Source organism: Adelges cooleyi, unplaced genomic scaffold, assembly GCF_023614345.1.
Source record: "Adelges cooleyi isolate 19-005CV unplaced genomic scaffold, UGA_ACOO_1.1 ACOO_flye_CR_arks_rails_tigmint_CR_PRNA_41, whole genome shotgun sequence".
Taxonomy (NCBI): domain Eukaryota; kingdom Metazoa; phylum Arthropoda; class Insecta; order Hemiptera; family Adelgidae; genus Adelges; species Adelges cooleyi.
The window spans coordinates 3880152-3900414 of record NW_026096090.1 but is presented as its reverse complement, the minus strand read 5'-3'; the positions used below and the strand labels follow the sequence as shown (position 1 = coordinate 3900414).

The following is a 20263-nucleotide window of genomic DNA, read 5'->3' as shown; positions in this document are numbered from 1 at the left end:
TTGTAATTTTATTTCATATTTATTTATATAATAATACATTAAATACTAATGTACCAGTTCAATACAGAATAGTAACATTAAGTATAATGATATTTTGTCAATATATTATGTTTGCAGTGTCTTGTAAAAAGTAAAAATAAATGAATATACGGGATTTGATATCCTTTTTATTTAAAATTGTGTTTTTTATATTTTATTAAATCGTATGGGACTCAGACATGGCTTTTTTTCAAAATCATGGCTAACGGGGAACGACAATAACTCGTAGATTAGATTTTGATAATTTTTGCTTGAATGTAAAAAGCGCACATGGATCTCCCATTTTTTTTTTTATTAAATTACTTAAAGTAACAAAAATATTTAGTTAAAAACTGAAATAGTTAAACTATGACATACGAAAATTAGTATGACATACAAAAATTGAGGTTTTTAAAATCAGAGATCTATGCAGACAATTTTCTATTTCAAAAAAAAAAAGAAAAACGTACGTAGAGAATCTAATAATACTCTTAAAGGTGTCATTGTTTTTTCTATTAGGTTTTAGAACATTCTTCAAAATTACTATATAAAAAATTGTATACATTGAAAATTGTACCCTAAAGCTATACAAGTTAACCTGAGAAAATATGTTGTCATCCGCGGAATGCGTTAAAACATTATTTTTGATAAAAATTGACGATTTTTGCACCTTAATCTATGCGCTGGCCTATTCAGTCAATACTCAATTAAATACCTTAATATTTAAAAAAAATACAACAAAAGTAGTAGCTTGAATTCTTAGCAATCAGTCATGAGTTTGTTCAGAGGAACAGTCAAGCCAACTGCCAAGTATAACAGCATGGGTCTATCTGTTGTGAATCTATAATACCATGTTTATCATAACAAATAGGCCAAATTAATTTATTGGCTTATTGTGAACAAGTGAATGCGATGTATTAGGTTTGTAAATTATACCGTATACACAATAAGCAGTAACACATATCATCAATCAATAGAAAAATATATATTACGCTCTAAACAAAAAAAGCAATACATAATAGTTTAATTAGCACCCTAATTGAAGTGATCATTTTCAATTATATCAATTTAGAAGAAATAAATGGCTCTATATTTTCATTTTAAATAGCCTGGCGTTTAAGATGATTATTGTCATGACATGTTTTCTATTTTTATGTTTTAAATTTCATTTTATTTCTATTTCAAAATTACTTTTCTGTATTATTTAATTTCCATTGATCATGTGAGAATTTTGCATAGAGTTTACGATTACATAGCTATCAAAATACACGGGTATTTTATTACCAGCTCAAAACCGTAACCCCTAAATTTATGCAACGGTTTAAAATACTTCAGTCTCTTCTGACCTAAATCATAATTTCAATTTCGTATACTAGAAGTAAAATATTAGAAATTATTTTGTTGTCTTACACTCGATTATTATTTCTCAAAAATTATCATTACGTAAGTTGAAGAATTGAGTATAAATTGTATAATATTATACAATATGTACTCAATGGTTAAAGTAATGCAATATAATAAAAAGTAGAAAAATTATTATAAAGGCTTCTTTCTCATCGACACAGTTTAGTTTGTAACTAATTGTTTTATCGACCGTTGTGTACAGCACTCTTTGGAAATCAAATTAACGATTGCGCTCTCAAAGTTAGAAAAACATCCACAAACATCAACACTGAGACTAAAACTATTGGTTAACTTATCGTACTCATTTACTGTTATTCAATTTTATTAAGAAGTTTGAAATTGTGTATAGATAAAAAAAAAATATCTGGAGTACAACTATCGAAAACAAGAATAAAGACTATTATTGTATTATATAGAATACATTGAATATTTGGATTAAAACTTAGTATATGGTTTTAAAAAATTGAAAATATAAACTTGTTCAAAACCACATAAAACTATCGTTTACTTACACTTATCTCATAAAATGTTTATGAGCCTCAGACAAATAATAGGAAAACTAGTTGAGCATATCAAAGCCCAGAAACGCAAATCGATAATTGGTGTCATAAAAAACGATAAATAATTATTTTTTCACTAATAGTAAAAAAAGTACAAATTCCATGTATTACGTGTCTCATTTTTTAAAAAAACATAGTCCAAAAACTTTTGTTGGTCTTCAGTTTTTTATCTGCGATTTCCATGCCTACTAAAAGTCTCTGGTTGTTGTAGTAATTATTTATTTTTTCCCGGTTAAATTGGTCACGATATATCTGCATGGCTATAAAGTCATAGTTTTGTCCGCCTCCACAATTTTTACTGTAATGGTTTAACTGCGGAAAAACATTATAAATATCAATAAAATGGATCCATGATATTAGTACTTATACTACTGGTAGGTGCATTACCACCTACCTACGACTATACTTAATTATAAATATTAATTAATGATATAAACAATAACTACAATTGAGAATTTATATTGTGTAAGCAGACGTGGTTCTTTAATTTATTTTTTGATGATAAGATATTAAAGGACCTAACCACCAAACCAAAATGGTCCTTTGTTACCCAAAATGTATACAAAATAATATAACAAACAATAATAGTTGAAAAACAAAAATTACCTTTTTTAATTTTTATGGTCATGTCAATTAAGTGCTGCGCTCTCGCCTTCTTAAATGGTACTGCCTGACGCATAGAGTTATCTGTTCTCTCTAACCACATCACTTTGATACCTATTTTTCCCCCGATTTTTTTAAATATTAAATGTGTCTTTTATTTATGTGCCGAATTTAGTTGAGCTAGTTGAACTAGTTAGTTATACAATTGGTATTACAACATTTAAATTATTATGATTTAAGAAAAGATACAGAAATGAAATTAGTTTAGTCTTTATACATTTAATGAATTAAAACAAAAATAACCACCTGTTCTTGAAGTAAATTTATCTTCAGGAGCAACCTATGTCTTTCGTTATCTTCTTCCCCAGAACCGTTAAAACATATATTACTTGAAAACCCATTTTCCGATATTCGTTTCTACAAACAGTCATTTTAATAAGCTACCATAGATTACAACAGGTTATTTAACTTACGCAACTACAGTTTGGCAATACATCTCCTAAGTAGTCCTGACACGAGCATTTAGTTAAGCTTTGTGGTATCTGGTAAAATAAGTTCTTCATACCCTTTAGCTCGCCAAAGACATACGAAGAAGGTGACATTTTTTCTCTGCAAGGATCGCCATCGCATTGAAATGAATTTACATCTAACAGCTAGCCGAAAAAGCATACATTACAATTATTATTATTTTACTTTATCTTGTTTCTTAAAAACAAATTGTTTTAAATATAATGTATGTTGTAACTATTTTCTACATTTGAATAAAACTATTATAATAACCCATTAAGTCTAACTTAATAATAAATTCGATTTTGAGATGTTAGTCCAGAATGATAGGTCGAAAATGTGCGAAAGAGAGAGAACATTTTACTATATAAATAGCATATTATTTTGGATAACTCGATAAAAAAAAAATGGGTACAGAAAGGATATTAAGTACATAGATGTGATAATTACATTGCATATCTTAAAATGTCTTAACAGAATGCCTTCGCATAAAATATAAAAAATAACACTTTACAACAAATGTTTGTAAAAAAAAAAAATCAATAAAACTTGATCCACTATATTATTAAACTGACCTAATATGGTCTTACACTGATAATTTTTACACTGCACGTATGACTGTTATCAACCATCACTTAAAATATAGTGGATCAAGTTTATAATAAAATATAAAATAGGGATTTTTTTTTTTTGAATATTGAACGCCGGAGTTAAGATTATCGTTGAAATTCCTATAGTAATTTGTTTAGTTATAATTTATTGCATAACCCGTCCTGTACATCTTGAGCCTGTTCGCCCATTACGTTATCATGTGAAAGTAATGGGCGAACGGTCTCAAATAGAACTGGGCGGGTTGTAGTACAGTGCAATCACAAACCGCATTGGCTTCACTACCGATAAACTGTTTGAGCCGGCTTGAAAGGCGTTGAATAATTTTGTTTTTGTCCGCAAGTAATGCTTCGTTAACAACTTTGTCTGGTATATACCTATCGGAGTCATCGCCCATCTAAAAGTAATTAATATAACGACGTATAGTGAAAATATAGAATACAGAAACAATAGTCAAAATACAGCGCTCTAGTAAAAGTATGTAATGGCTACTTAATGAAAACTAAAAATTACCCTTTGAAAATGTTCTATAAACGCGCGGGATGCAATCTTGGGGTTGGCCGACCAAAGTCTGTGGTCCGTACATTCTTCCGCAGATCTAACATATGCCATTATGAGCTAAACTGTAAGTTGGATTTTTCAATAAACCTTAACACTTATGTAATTTCATATAAAAAAAACTTAAAAATTTAATAAACCCGTATTTTTGAAATCTGTTATTGGAATAATTATTTAAGCCAACTATATTGTAATCACATGTTAATTACTACCTATGTGTCGTATAAGTTATAATTTAATAATAATATATAAATTATGTGGCAACTTGTAACATCACAAATCGTATTTCAATTTAATATGAATTTTATTGACTCTAATGCATATTTCAATAAATATTTAACTCATTTCGTCTAGCTACATACCGGCCCTATGGAATGTAATGGTTAAAATATTTTCTCTAAAAATACATAACGATTCAAAACTAAACATTTCTTGACCAGTTCTTTAATGAAAACACATACGCTTTTAACTCCCCATAATTATTATTATAACAATTATAATATACTGGTTATAATTAATATTATTATTCTCAGTGGCGAGGCATGGGTCTTTAGATCGGGGAGACATTGAAAAAAAAATGGTGTTACGTGACTTGACAGGGGGACTGCACCCCCTTGGACCCCCTGTATATTTTATTTTATCTATACTGTAAAAAATAAACGTTCAAAAACTAATGAACTAAATGGCATAGGCATATTTGAAAACGTACAACTAGACAATCGATACAACGTACATCGATAACGGATAACTGATACCGTCTACCAAAACAATAATAATATGAACGGCGGTCGGTGAGACATGTCTCATAGCGCAACGATAAACCCCCGCCGTTTTCCATTTCCCAACAAATTTTGAATGAGACAATTTTGAAATTGTCTCATTTATTTTTATACTAAATTTGGATAGACCCGGCGGCCGGCAGCGCGACCGCCCGCTGATCCGCGTCCACAACTACTCTATTCTAAGAATACTATTACAAAAAAAATATACTTTTACATTAAAATTGGTTAAAACATTTTTATACACATAAAATAAAACCAAATTTTTTGTCCGTATTATAAGTGGGTAAACATTGTCTCTTTGTCTCCTATGACGCTTCGCCACTGATTATTCTATTATAACTTATTGATTAAAACAAAAATAATATTAGTGTTTGCTGAAAAAAATAGTAAATAATCAACGAAGAAATTGGGTGATGTTGAAGTTAAGACAAAATACGATTGCATCACTATAATATTACTAGGTATATGAAAAGTAGTATTTTGATAAAACATGGAATCAGACCTATACAAGATTTTATAATGTCGATTTTAGATGTTACTTACATAGGGTATTGTGTGATTGGATAATGACGTACATATAAGATAACCGAATCATTAAACTGGATGGGCGGTACACTAAAGTAACTATATGTAGGATTAATGAAAAGCATACGGAGCCCAAGTCGAGTATAGTAGCAGCTTTAGTCAAATATTTATGTTGAGAATACATTACAAGGTCGTCTGCATATGAAGGGCTGCGGGGAAAAAAGATCAATGTCATTTTTTTTTGAAAATTAGATTTTGGTATCAAATTATTTGTATTGACGTATTGTATCTTTTATGCGCACGAACCAGGGAAAAAACAGATTAGTCCAGAGTAACGATAGCCGGAAGTTTAGGCATACAGTCAAAATGTATTACGTTTTGAAATTAAAAACTTGATTTTCTCAGAATGAACAAATATTGACATTGATCTTTTTCCCCCGCAGCCCTTCATATGATAAAGAACATATATTATTGGTGAAAGAGAATAATAAAGTGAAAATAATAAATATATTGTAATAGATAGAAAAATTAATTAGGAAAAGGATAATTGTAAATCAATGCCAGGTTGATATCAATTAATTAGATAAATGTATAGTACACTGTGACCTTAAAGTATAAAAAATATTGTATTTTATAAGATGTATACATCTTTAGTTATTGTCAATTGGATTAAATATTTTTAATAAGTACTATAGACATGTAGTGATGTATATAGAAATATGAAATGTTGAATTAATGCCAAATATTTAAAAAATTAACTGTATAATAAGAAATACTAAAATTATAATAATTAATGAAGCAATTTTATTGTTCTCGAAATGTTGTCATTCGAATAATTCAGATAAATATTACGAAGCCATGAGACATGTTGGCCGACATCAGTAAAAACTGCAATTGAATCGTTTGTGTTTGGATCCTTTACACTAACAACTCCGGCCAAATAATATAAATTACTGTGTACGAATGTTAGACCTGCGCCACTATCTCCTTCGTGAACTCCTTGCCCTAAAAAAATAGAAAAATATAAAGTAAGTATAAAATGCTTTTAAAGAAAAAAAAATATATATAATAACTAACATACTTTTGTGATTTCACTACCTATATACTTATTACTAAACTTATTTATATACAATTTCTAAATAACTAACTTTTTGGTATTTTCCAGGATGCTATTAACTTTTCAAACTTTTATATTTTATTAATTTTGTAAATTAAGAATAATTTGTTAGAAATTATGACTGTTCGATAACCAATAGTATTTGACAGGTGTATGATATATTATACAATATACTATAGGTTGGTATACATATATTTTATAAGTAATCACTATTTTCATTAAAAAACATAATATGCTCATTAATGATTAATGAACAATTTCTCTTAATTTTTTTGGATCATTAAAACTAATTTTATTTTTTCAATAGGTAGCTTTGTATTTTACATTCTACAAGTCTAAAACTATTAAGCTTCAATCTATACTACCTAATTTGTTGGTAACTGGTAAGTATACTTTGATAATCCTATTTTTTCACTCAAGATATAAATGTAATTTAAGTTGAATGTCATTACACTATTTAAATAAAAACAGCGTGCAAATTATTATAATTAGAGAAAATAAGTGCCTTCAGAGAATTTAATTCAACAAAATAAGCTGTTTATGGTCAAAATAAAATAATTAATTTTAGTTAAGTATTAAAATTTAAAAAAGTAAATAAGAGTAATAAAATACCGATGATACAGGTTAAAGACTATTTCCTTTATGCTTTTTAATAAAAACTAGATTCACCAAAATTAGTTAGTAATTATATTATTAAAATTCTTAATTGAAATCACCTATTTTTGATCCAGCACAAAATTTATCGCTCGTCACGAAAAGCTCAAATCCATTTGTGTACATATTTCGACACGTCATATGATCGATGTACGGCAATTTTGCTTGCAGCAATTTAGAGCTCAGTACGGCATTTTCTGTTTTTCCCCAACCGACTATCTGTTGAAGGAAATCACGACGTATAATAACAAAACAATAAGTATTGAATAATTTAAACAGATTGATTTTCAAGCGGAAATTTTCTAAAGGAGTTTGATTTTAAAAAAATTCAAAGTAAATAAATATGATATGATTTACCAATCCCGTTGCTCCGTTTTGTTCCGAATATCTGACCTTCCAATCGACGCAAACCGGAGAAACGGCAATGCTAATTGTCACTTTAATTGGTAGAACAATGACAGCTATGTCTTCGGCGTGGAACCCCGAAGAACCATAATACTTGCTTTCAATATGTATTCTTTCTACCTGCAATTGTTTTTTAGCCATATTTTGTGTATTATGTAATCAATTTATTAGATAGAGTATCCCGTAACAAACAATTAACCTACGTCAACAATCTGGGTGAATTCATTGTCTTTGATATCAATGCCTCTCGTGAATTTTCCGACGGCTACTTTATAAAGACCTTTGTTTTCGATTATTTTCTCTGTTTGACCATCTTGCCAAAAACAATGAGCAGCTAAAAACAAATGCAGATGATGTTTTTAATTGCTTAATGCACATTATTACAAATCGTGTAACTCACCAGAAACGGCTAGATTAGGAGATATTAATGATGCGCCGCAAATCAAATCAAAACTATTATTAGTGTTCGCTCTATAAACGCCAGTATTCCATGGTGCCTCTCCATAGCGAGTAAGATTGCCGTTTGAAATTAATGGCATACTATTGATAAATAATCTGCCGCAATCTGAAACAAAATGTGTCTCCGACATGAATTTTATATATTATTTACTGGTTTATCGTATGACATTACATTATACTTAGTAGAGTGATTTCACAATTAAAGTTACACAATTATTAGGTTAGACACGTTAAACGTATGTTCTCACCTTATGGTGAAGTTGGTACTGACTACCATCGCACCTCTAATTATTATTAATCATATGCATGCATTGTAGTACTAAAATGAAATGCATATTTTTGCATTACGTATAAATTTAAGATAAATGGTAGTATACCTTGTTGGTTGAATAATTGAAATTAGTTACCAAGTTAAGTAATGAAAGAGTCATGAATACACATTTACACATATTATTATACTGCACTGATCAACTCTAAAGTGGTTTATTATTTGATTATTAGGGAAAATTATGTAGTAGGTCGACTAATTCAACTACCTGGAACGCATTTGTATAATTGACCACTCCATTGGCCATCTTGCTGGCAAGTGAGTTCAATTGGTGTCTCGTCCTGCGCGTTTGGAAGACTATGAGTTGGCTTACATGATGGTTTTAGTTTTGTACCTGGTTGTGACGGTTTTGAACAAGAAGTAATGTCACCATTAAACGTGCATAAGAGATTCAGACTATCTGACATCATAGGAGAACACATTTCTAGAAAAAACATGTAATTAAAAATTAATACTTTGATGTAACAAATTAGTTAGTAGGTATATATTGTACGTGTTAAGTAATCAAGAAAAAGTAATAATCAACTAATATGAGAAATAATCATCGTTCATAAATTCAAAATTCCTATTACTAAAATAATTTTAAAAACTAGGACAATTAATCAAGAGATTACTCTCGCATTCTAATTATTACAGCTAGTTCAGTCTTAATGGCCACAAAACCAACATGAAAAATCAGATAGAAATCTAACCAGTCAACAGTATTAAAAACGTTTTTTTTTTTAAACGTCCCAAACAGTTTTTTTTGGAAATATGCCTAATATAAAACAATATTTTGTTAATAAATTTAAGACGTTAACTTCGTGCCAAAACATTATTATAACATACTTAAAAAACATTGAGAATATTTTTTACCACATTTTAAATATATTTAAATTTGTTTGCTGTTGGGAATAGAGTACTATGTTATACGTCTAAAATTTAAACAGTTTTCCTGAAGTGCATTATCAACAGAACATTTTTTATAGTAGTCTAATGTACTTACTCAAACATAATATATCGGTAAAAACCGGAGTCCAAACTTCGTTATCCATACACCCCCTAACTCTTGCAGGTCCAGCTTGGTAATAGTTAGCTTTACAATTTTCCAAAATAAAATCATATTGATTTACTTTTGTACCAGGTGATAATAAAGTTTGGTTATTATTAGAATACGTGTATACACTTCCTTCTGCATTGGGAACGGTGCATTTTTTGCTGTAAAATAATGTTTTTTGTATAAATAAAAAAATACAAATATAATGTTAATTTAAAAACATGGAATATGTATGTATACTTTTTGATTGGTGGAAGTGGGGCTGGAGTGGGTTTGTTGGATGGAGGATAAGATGGAGGATGTGTTGAAGGATGTGTTGGAGGACGAGTTTGTGAAGGTTTGTGGATAGGAGTCACGACAGTGGTTACAGTGTGACATTGGTCCTCGTCTGAACCATCAGCGCAATTTTTCACACCATTGCATTTACTATCCTTAGTCACGCATGCGCCATATTTACATTTAAACAAAAAACTTGGACATCTGAATTAAACATATAATTTAATTAGTTAACACCTAGCAGTTAACAAGTATTCAGAGCATAAATTACTTATTTTGTTTGCAAAGATCGTGTGTCTCGTCTGATCCGTCTTTACATTCCTTTGTTCCATCACAAGTAGACGTGCTATCAATACATTCGCCAGATTTGCATTTAAAATGGTCAGAACTAAAGGAAAAAAAACTTACTTACTATAAATTTAACTATTTCAAAATACAAAATAATATATGATATCGATATAATAATATATAGAATTCACTGTTTAAATAATATATAATAATAAACATTCTTGTTTACCTCGTATTTAGAGCTAATACAATACATACTGATACTTCATGTTAATTAGTATTTTTTTAATACTCGATAGTGTTAACAACACCTGCGACTAACTGGTGAATAAGTTTGTACACTTTATGCAGTACAAAATCTCAAAAATAAATATGATACGCATACTTTATGTTTTTTAACGTAATTCTGACGTTTAAAATAAATAACATATTTATAATATGTTTTGAAAAATCGCTTTGTACTTAACTGTATTATGTCAATTAACTATACATACATTTAAAAATACAGCTTTAAATTTATACAAGATTTGGAAGGGAAAGTCCCTTATAAGACTTCTAAATGTTTAAAAGAATGGATTGAATTTTATTTCATATTTTAGAAATCATCGGGAAACGTGGTTAGTATAGGTCCGACCGGTCAAAATGAATGTGCTAACCTTTAACATAAAGAGTTTTGCATGTTGATTGGTACTCTCACATGCAGTCGTTGTTAACACATGAGTTAATAAATTGTTGTTATTTAAATTATCCAATTCCATTTTTAAAAAATGGTAGCCAAAGAACTATAAACTAATTAGCTTCACGAGGCTGGCTCATTGCATTGTGAGGGAAAATGCAGCTAGTTTGATAAAAACAAATAAGGTTAGAAGCTATATTGGCATTGCCAACGTTTCGGACGCCTATTTAGAGCTATTTTGCGTGATGGTTACGAAGTTGTTCGTAGGTTATATGTGCCGATGCGGGTTCTACCTCACAATTCTTTTCTTGTCGCCGCCTTTTTGTTTGTCGTTCACCGCCCCTAGTCTGCTTTGCCGTCGGCTTCTCCTGTCTCTCTGGACTTTTCTCTATCAGAACTATTCTTAAATACAAGTTTAACTGAAAACACTGTGAATATTTTTAATGTGTAGTTTTGTACACAATTTAAAACTCATTTCTCAATTGTAATAAAAAGTGAGATTGGTCTTTTTGAACTCGCGGTACAGATATAAATACCTGTAAAATATTTTCTATTCCAATGTAATATTATAAGCATACGTCATTTACATCACCCCGAGATGAACTATGTACAATACTTTGTATTTTGTTATACTATTTATATAACAACCTCTAAGGGAAATTTAAGTCCTTAATAAGTTGAGAACTTACGGGCAATTAGAACCACTTCCAGTAGTAACGTGTCCTTTACATTCAGGTAGATTTTCATCGGATCCGTCGATGCAATCCCGTTTTCCATCACACTTAAAGTTTCGGTCGATGCATGCGCCATATTTGCACCGAAATGCATAACTTGGACAACTAAAACTCGTAGAAAAGTTCACATAATGCAAGTCTTCAAATACCTATAATGTCATTGATTTACGTTGGTATTAGTGTGGAGCAAAGATTTTCGGTCTCATCCGAGTTATCTGGACATTCCGGGACTCCGTCGCAGGTTAATGTTGAATCTATACACACACCGTCCAAACACTGATATGTATCACTATAAAATAATAATAAACTAGAGCGTGTACCACGTAATATTATTACACTGTTATTTATAATTTGTGACAGTGTAGCATATAAAACCAAAATTAGAATTTATAAGAATATAAAGTTAAGCTATGATGTATGTACTAAGCACACAAGAAAGTAGACAAAAATTGTGACATTTACGTGCACGGATGTTTAAGTATAAAAATGTATAAGCCGGGTTTGACACAGTAATTTGACTCTTCGAAAATGATGGTAGGTATGAGAATTTTAGATTGGGACCTTGAGTGGGATTGCACAAAAGTTAAAGACGCCCGGACTTCAAACACAGTACACAAAATCATAGTTTGGTAGTCCTAACAGCAAGAGAATTAATTATTAATTGTTACTATAAATCAGAAACTTCCCAAACATTAAAAATATGTATATTTGCAAGTCCAAAACTCTATAGAAAAAATTGTTAAAAGGTATCAAGGCGTCACTGCCTGACAAACATAAAATGTACTCTAAAATTATACAAAAATTCGCATGAGAGATATTTTTAGCATGGAAGTGTGTAAATTCTTCCACCCAACGATTTCAGTGTTGTTTTCTGTTATGATAATTAAATACTTGTTCTTTTTTAATAGAATGCAATACAGATGGCCGTTTTTTTTAAAGCGGGACATTTTTGCGTTCTTTGGGGACAGCCGACAGCGGGACACTTAGCTTAGCTCTAAAGTGGGACTATCCCGTCCAAAGCGAACTTATAGAAATGTTTAACAGCAATACTTAGGTCATAATAATCAGTTATAAATTGACAATTATCACAGTAATATTACTATAAAATAAATATTTAAAAGTAGTTACCAACATCGAGCAACTAAGCCGTCTATCCGGTGTATTCTGTGCGCTCAAAATGCTTCCAGTTAGAACGGCTAAAAATGTAATTACTTACATAGTAAAAATAATAATAATGATAGCAACAAATGATATATCGTTTTTTTTAAGCTGATATCACACACCGTAAATGCAGAATAGACTTGGAAGAATCGGATGCCCGTAAGGTCTCATTGCTAAAACAATTAAATTGTAAAATATAAAAAAACTAAAGAAACGTTAGTTGAACCAAATTTTATAAACGCACTATTTGTAAATTGTATATTTAAATATTGAACGCATCGCGTCGACACTGTTGCAACGTTAACGGGTCGCATATCCTCTAAAAATGTTGTCGTTTCTTGTACTCTACACTCATTTCGCGATAACATCAAATAATATTAGGTTTTATTTTAATATATATATATATATATATATATACATACAAAACAGAATCGAGAATTTTAATTAATAGCTGTTTTAACGGACGATGTATAGATTATGATAAGTGAAGTTCTTCATAAACACAAAACCATGATATAAAAATAAACGTGTAATGACCAAAGGGCAATTATTATACCCATACAAGTAAGTATGTAGTATTTATATTAAAATGTTGTTACCGACATCATCATAATGTTCACCGCTGTAGTCATTAAACTATTATTTCCCATCGGAATGTTTTGTATAATATCAATAAACAAGTTTTGCGTAGTGTCAAGTCAAAACTGGTTTTTCGAGATTACACTTTTCCGGTCACCGTAATAATATGTGGCATAGTGGCCAGGCGAGGATTGTGGAGATCAGTTAACACTTAACAGTATACATACCGAAGACTACCCAGCATACCTAGTTTTTTAGTAATTAAAATGACTACATTTTTGCGTAATTTGTCTTTATATTCTTTTAAAAATTCTACAAGTTTTACCTCATGTTTTTTCATAACTATTAACTTTTTCTGATAACTGTAGGTTACATTAGCGAAATTAAGGTCAATTTTAGGGGGGCCTGAGGTCTTTGTGATAGTTTTGCTTCCTAATAAATAAACCAATAGCCAGATAATTTTAGAGGACGCCACAAATGCCGCTTTTCATGCAAAAACAAAGGTATATAATTCTGTACACATCTCTGAAGTCTGAACATATTTATCATATAAAAATGATGATGATTTATTATTAGCAGTGTAATTAGTATTATGCATTCTCAACGAGTTTTTTTTAATTTCATGATAGTTTTTTTAGATTGCACTAAGTTAAAAAAATTAAAAACATATTTCATTTTAACCCATTTTTAGTTATATACTTTTTTTACTTATTTTTCCTAAATCCCTGATAATTTAATCAATATGAAAAAAATTGAAAATTATAAAAAAAAAAAAATTGGGCAATGAAGGGTTAATATTTTTTGAACCTCAATTGATGACATTAATTTTATTTCTCGAAAAAAACTCATCGACGAGAACCAGTTTAAGTTCTTTTTTACAAGAAGCTAAACAAATATTTGCCATCTTAATTTTTGGTAAAGCTGTATTAGGAAAGCGAGAGGCTCTTTTGAGAAAAACGTTTTTAATGAAGATTGTGATAGTCTAATAAAAAAATTAGTAAAAATTAACCTCATTAATATACTAATAAGTATGCCTTATAGGTTTTACATAAAATTATTTTTTTATGAAAAATGCCTAAACGTAACAACAATAATAGAGAGAAACAACTAAAACAACTGAAAAAAGCTATAATAATACTAATTATTTTTTAGGGTTACAGACTTATTGTTGGGGGGTGGGAGGCTAAGCTAATACCAAGCGGTAAGTCATTATCTGTACTATGTTTCAAAAGATAATAACAGGCGCAAAAACTAAAACGCATTAATTTCTGGTGTGTGTAATTTAGGTATCTTTATAGAAAAATGTCTTAATATTGCTTACTAAATTTGTTTATTAAAAATTCATAATAGGACAATCTATGTCGTGAATAGTTTTATAATAATTTGCCATTCGTTTTGTATAATAAATAATTTTAAAACATAAATAACCGTATAATATATAGGTAACTAATATTGTTGAAAAAATGTGATCACAAAAAAAACACGTACTTAGTTCATCCTATGGGATCATGGACCTAGAAATGTTTTTACAGGGCTACGTATGGCCTAAGGCTTATTGCTTAGACTAACGTAGGTACTAAACTCTAAAAGAAGAATAACCAGGCTATTGCGTATTTCTTTATGTTATAAGGCACAAACGATTTATGATTGACAAACATTACATAAAAATTAGATTAAATTCATTTTTGCTTAAATATTAAAATTATATTGGGAAACAAGGACGTTTAAAAAAAAGTCCCTTAAAATGATAATGTATAGGATATGTCAACACCAATATAATAATCATGATTATAAATTACTCCATGTGATAATATGCTCTTCCATGTTTTTTCTGTAATGCATTCTTATCGTTTTTATCATGAATGTTGATTGTTGATAATGTACTGAAAAAAAAAATTAATTATGTTGTATCAAAGCTATGACGTTTTGTTTTAGATTTGTATTAACCGTCAGCTAGTTTCAAATAGTTAATACGATGGGCTACAAATTAAAAGCTCTCGTTGCAGTGTCCTCCGGTGTTGTACTGGGCGTCTGTACTTATACGGCGTACCAAATGTGGAAACGTCGCCAATGCAGCGCTGATGACGAAGGCTTTGAAGACGTCTCCAAGGTAAACAGCAAATATAGTTTATTTCATCTCAAGCATAACTTGAAAGTTATTGTAGTAATTGTTATTTTTTTATATGTTGTAAACTAGTTGGAGGAAACGTTGGAAAAGAAAGTTTTGGTTCTTGGTCTGGAACGTTCAGGAAAATCGACACTCGTCTCTCAAATTGTTAGAGAAATTGGACAAAAAAGTGTTCCTCAAAGCGCTGTTTACAAACCTACAGAGGGATTTAATGTTACATCTTTGTCAAATGGAACTTCTCCTTCAGTGAACATTTGGGAAAGTATGTTATCGTTTATTGAAAAATCTGTCATAGACCTTAGTTAAAAAGTTATAGTTATATATAACAAGATTCTAGTTGCTAGATATCTGTATTTTAAATTTAATAAATTAGTGAATTACTACTTAAAGTACCTAATTAACTTTGTCATATTAAAACATTAACATTACTACATGGAGAAAAATATATGTTAAACTAATGAAAGTAACCATAATAATATCAGTGACAGATTTCAGTTTTTTAAAGTTTGGACCCTGTGAAAGTGTAATGCTAACAGAATACTAAACATATAATAGAATATTGCATCCATACATTTCACTTAGAAGCTAATAGTGTTAATAAGATAAATAAAAACTTATTAATTTGGTAGGTCATGTATATGTAACAATAGATTCTTACTACAGTTCATAAAGATTAAAAATATAAAATGGTATTTTAGAAACATTTGTTTGTATACAATGTTGATGGGAAAATTGGGTAAATAGTTGTTATTATTTAATTATTGACAAGACATGCCCATGAGTACAAAAACTAGAGGAAAAAATAACATAAGGAACGCTATAATAAAAGTCTGTGAATTTTCCTAGTTTTTGAGAAGTAAAGTAATTAAAACTACTTATCATAGTAATGCCATTTGCTTATTGTAGCAATTAAGTCAAAATGTAGTTATTTCATTCCTTTTTAAAGGTAACCACAAAATAAATATGCATTACTTTTTTAAATTAATTTTAATCAAATCATCTGTCATCTGTATACATTTTTATGAAAAAGAATATTTGTGTAATCAAACCTACATAATATGTAACTAAACAGTATTACTATTATGATACTTATATGTATATTTATAACTAAATCTTAAATATTTAATTGTTACTTAGTTGGCGGTAAAGAAAGCGTAAGGAGGTATTGGGCCAAGTTCTTCCAGGATACCGACATTTTAGTGTTTGTTGTTGATGCAAGCAACAATTCAAATTTGTCAGTTGTTGTCAGCGAGATCAAATCATTGTTAGGAGATGCCAGGCTAGCTTCAGTTCCAATTTTAGTTTTAGCTAATAAACAGGTAATGTATAGTTAATCGAGCTTTTACGTTTAAATAAGTAGAATTAATTGAAATGTAGTACAGTTGTGAGTTGCATTTTTATGTCTCATCAACTTTACTGAAATATAATATAACCTTCTAAGTCATAGTTATCTATTTATGGGACATCTAATTTTTTGTTTTTACTTTACTGATGTTATTTTTATTTATTTCAAAGTATTAAATTTTAAATTTAGTTAAATTAAATTCATAAATTTAAAGAGCTTAACCCTTCGGCGGGCGCGTGGCAGCATTGAGTGCTGTTATCCCATTGTTTTTTTCTTATGATAACAAAAAAAGGGCGTCCACCGGAAAGTTAATAACTAACATCTCACATCGTTGACAATATAAATAAAAACAAGTGTAGCTTTTAGTTTTTAATGATATGTATGTTACTATTATTTATACAGCGAAAATACCAAAGTACTAGTTGATACGATTATATGACTAAATAAATTTTCATTCTGGAATAAAATTTTAATGATTGTCGGACACAGCTTTCACGCGAACATTTGCGATTGCACTTTCAAATAAACTGGTTTTATTAGCAAAGCCAATATCTAATACATTCCACACATTAATTAAACAAAGTTGGAAATAGCTGTGTAGTGCACACTATCACTTATTCACTCGGTCTCAGGTAAGTAAGGTTTACTTACGGAGTGTAAAAACTGTCCAATGAAAAGAAGCCGCCACCCCTCTCTCTGGTAAGAAACTGACAACCTATCCCGAAAAGTAAATGTGTTAAGAAACCTCTGCCTCCTTAGCTGGAATTATTTAGCTTGAAATATTTTTTAAATATAGCTCTTAGTTGTAGTACACTAAACACTTTTTAGGTGTTCAATTATTATTTAACATTATACGTTTTATTTTTTAATAAATATGTTCAATATGTCTGATAGGATGTGCCGGGAGCTCTTGGAGCAGAACAGATCTCAAATGTGCTCGATTTGAAAAGCATTCCATCTAGATCACACCAAGTTAAAGTTCTAGAAACTCAAACAAAACCCGGCTCTATTGAAATACACCCGACGGTATTAGAAGTTCGCAAAGTAATTTTAAAATTAAGCTCTAATTTATAACCAGGTATTTAAATGTTAATTTTTTTTCAACAATGATTAAACAATTAAATATATATTTCTATATATTTAAAAAAAAAACTAAAAATAGTTCACACAATTTGTCATTTAATTATACAATTTTCAATTAAATTTGTTGTATAGCTTTAAAAAAATATATATTATTCAGACTCTGCAATTGGTCTTGGCATTAGGTGTTCATATTCTTTAATGCTTTTAAATGTCACTATTTTAGCACGTATTTGTTTCCATGTCATCTGATATACATTTTTAGGGTCCTTTGTCATTGCCTGAAAAGTATAACATTGTATTAAATTAAAAAAATAATAATTACTTAGTACAGTTTTATTTATAAGTACCTACAACTGAATAATTAACAATAAAGTTAAATTAATACATAGATGTGTTAGCTTATCACAGCATTTTATTAAAATAAAATGCCGTGACCGAGAATATTTATTTATATTGTTTTAACATAAGTTATTCTTCATAGTGATTATAATGAATATATTAATGTTTACAATATTTTGAGTTAGTTTAAGATATATATATATATATATATATAATATTATATATAAAAATAAATATGTTATATTATAAAGATAATAAACAAACATTTGTAACACAAGTATGATGCATTTAAATTTTATTATAGTCTAGACTCTGTAAAGAAATATTTGTAAAAACTCCAGATCTAAAATAATTCAGTAATAAAATAAATCAAGACAATTTCCTTGGCATTAATAAAACCTACAAACGGATATGAGAAGATAGTAAATTTATAGCTTGTTTGCGCTCACTGGTTTTGATTGCCGAGCAGGAAACTACCTAATAAAAAAGAGCTGCTATACCTTGTCAGGTGACAACTAGTCCTAGAGAGCGAATTCATCAGCAAACTTAGACTATAGAAAGAATTAGCCCTACTTAAGATGTATCCAAATTTTTTAAATGTTTGTTAACACTGTTCTGTTCTCTAATACATTTATTTTAAAAAACATTATTCATTTCTATTGCATAGTCTAAACTGTAATTGTAATATCAAACTTAGGCCTAATTTCTTAAAAATTTTAATCATAGTTTATCCCTGATCACCCTGCCAACCAGTCAAAATTGACGATTAACAATAAACCACAATTAAAACATTGGTGAAATCGGGCCTTGGTTTTTTAGTAACCATTATTGGTTCATGGTTTGCTTGAAATAAAACGAATGTAGGAATTTAATGTTAATAGTTAATACTTACTTTATAGTTATCACCATATTTTTCCATTAGATAAGTTAAAAACTTAATTGTGCCGGTTGGTAATGTGATCTGTTTAAGTCGTCTTGGTTTGTTGGCTTCAGCTTCTAATTTCTTAACTACTTCAGTTGGCGGTTTACTTTCACATTGTCGCTGCAGAAATTAATACATAGGTAATATTATTTAATTTATAATTTTTTTTTTTATAAAACAAATGCTATTGCATTTCTGAGAAAAAGAAAATAAATTAACTTACTCTTTTCCTGGCGGGTACAGCTTCAGGGCTTTCTCCTAGTACTTGAGGTTGAGTGTTAACAAAACCAGTTAATATAGATTTACTAGGATCATTGGTTAATCCAAAATTTTTCAAATTCTTTCCAACAGAAGCGTTATCGTCCCAAAGGTCTTTTATAAGTGGACTGTAAAATAATATGGTTAGATAAGTGCAATTGACAGGATGAAATTGTTATTATTTTTTTTTAATATATAGTATAATAAGAAATGTTTATTAAATCATGGTGTGTAAACCAATTGGATAAAGCGTCAAACTTGATACTTGAAGTATCGAGTACGATTTCCATAATTATGATACAAACTTTATCTGCCCTCACCAAACAACAGATTAATGATCACTTTAATATGTGTTTTGATAAATTCTTAATATAAAAATACTGTTATAAATTCTGTCATCGCTTTGATTCCAGATACAGTGTAAAATGTAATATGTAATGTTTTAATATACACAGTATATTAAAAGTAAAAAAGAGAAAAATTTAATTTAATTATATGAGAAATTGTCATACGGTAATCAGGCAAATAAAATTAGGGAAGGGGCAACAAAATTTGTATGCCGATTAACCACTAATAAATGGCATTTGATATTATAGAAATTATAACCATGCAACTAAAAGTTAATTTGCTTTATTTTGAGAGTAGGTATATATTAAATATATTATGCTTTACCAAGAAACCTTCGGCATCTTATTTTTCATCTTGCGACGCAACTTCTTCTTGTTATAAGTTAAAGGCATTATGGATTTTAGATTTTAATAAAAAAATAAATCACAATTCTCGAGAACGGTAATCAACGTTTGATAATTGATTTGTGAAATAAAAATGTAAGAACTCAACTAAGATTTAAGAATTCAAAGCCTACAGATAGTCAGATGACAGAATTTAGAAAAAGAAAACAAAATGTAC

At 29.3% G+C, this 20263-nt stretch overlaps 4 protein-coding genes across 6 annotated transcripts; 1 reads left to right on the top strand and 3 right to left on the bottom strand.

Moving 5' to 3' along the window:
- Positions 1-2105: 2105 nt before the first annotated feature.
- On the bottom strand, positions 2106-4313 carry LOC126841991 (uncharacterized). Its single transcript, XM_050578825.1, has 5 exons — positions 4215-4313; positions 3970-4098; positions 3059-3238; positions 2892-3002; positions 2106-2294 (listed from the first exon to the last, which is right to left on the bottom strand). Exons 1-5 carry the CDS (start codon positions 4311-4313, stop codon positions 2106-2108), a joined length of 708 nt encoding a protein of 235 aa, XP_050434782.1.
- A 1916-nt stretch (positions 4314-6229) lies between these two features.
- LOC126841996 (modular serine protease-like) lies at positions 6230-13307 on the bottom strand. 3 transcript variants are annotated; one of them, XM_050578834.1, is made up of 14 exons: positions 12945-13305; positions 12823-12873; positions 12672-12735; positions 11709-11828; positions 11495-11644; positions 10113-10229; positions 9806-10045; positions 9515-9726; positions 8738-8953; positions 8143-8307; positions 7946-8076; positions 7695-7862; positions 7400-7556; positions 6231-6571 (listed from the first exon to the last, which is right to left on the bottom strand). In XM_050578834.1, exons 1-14 carry the CDS (start codon positions 13066-13068, stop codon positions 6357-6359), a joined length of 2130 nt encoding a protein of 709 aa, XP_050434791.1. In that variant the 5' UTR covers positions 13069-13305; the 3' UTR covers positions 6231-6356. The 3 variants fall into 3 exon arrangements, with proteins under 3 accessions (XP_050434792.1, XP_050434791.1, XP_050434793.1); XM_050578835.1 differs by lacking the exon at positions 11709-11828 and having other exon boundaries at positions 6230-6571; positions 11495-11688; positions 12668-12735; positions 12945-13307; XM_050578836.1 differs by having other exon boundaries at positions 6232-6571; positions 12823-13304.
- A 349-nt stretch (positions 13308-13656) lies between these two features.
- Positions 13657-18279, top strand: LOC126841998 (uncharacterized). The gene is made up of 5 exons (XM_050578837.1): positions 13657-13782; positions 15215-15389; positions 15477-15669; positions 16545-16726; positions 17647-18279. The coding sequence occupies exons 2-5, from the start codon at positions 15255-15257 to the stop codon at positions 17824-17826; spliced, it is 690 nt and encodes a 229-aa protein (XP_050434794.1). The 5' UTR covers positions 13657-13782; positions 15215-15254; the 3' UTR covers positions 17827-18279.
- Positions 17911-20260, bottom strand: LOC126842000 (nucleolar protein 16). The gene is made up of 4 exons (XM_050578840.1): positions 20027-20260; positions 19320-19482; positions 19067-19216; positions 17911-18113 (listed from the first exon to the last, which is right to left on the bottom strand). Exons 1-4 carry the CDS (start codon positions 20092-20094, stop codon positions 17985-17987), a joined length of 510 nt encoding a protein of 169 aa, XP_050434797.1. The 5' UTR covers positions 20095-20260; the 3' UTR covers positions 17911-17984.
- Between the last annotated feature and the right edge of the window lie 3 nt (positions 20261-20263).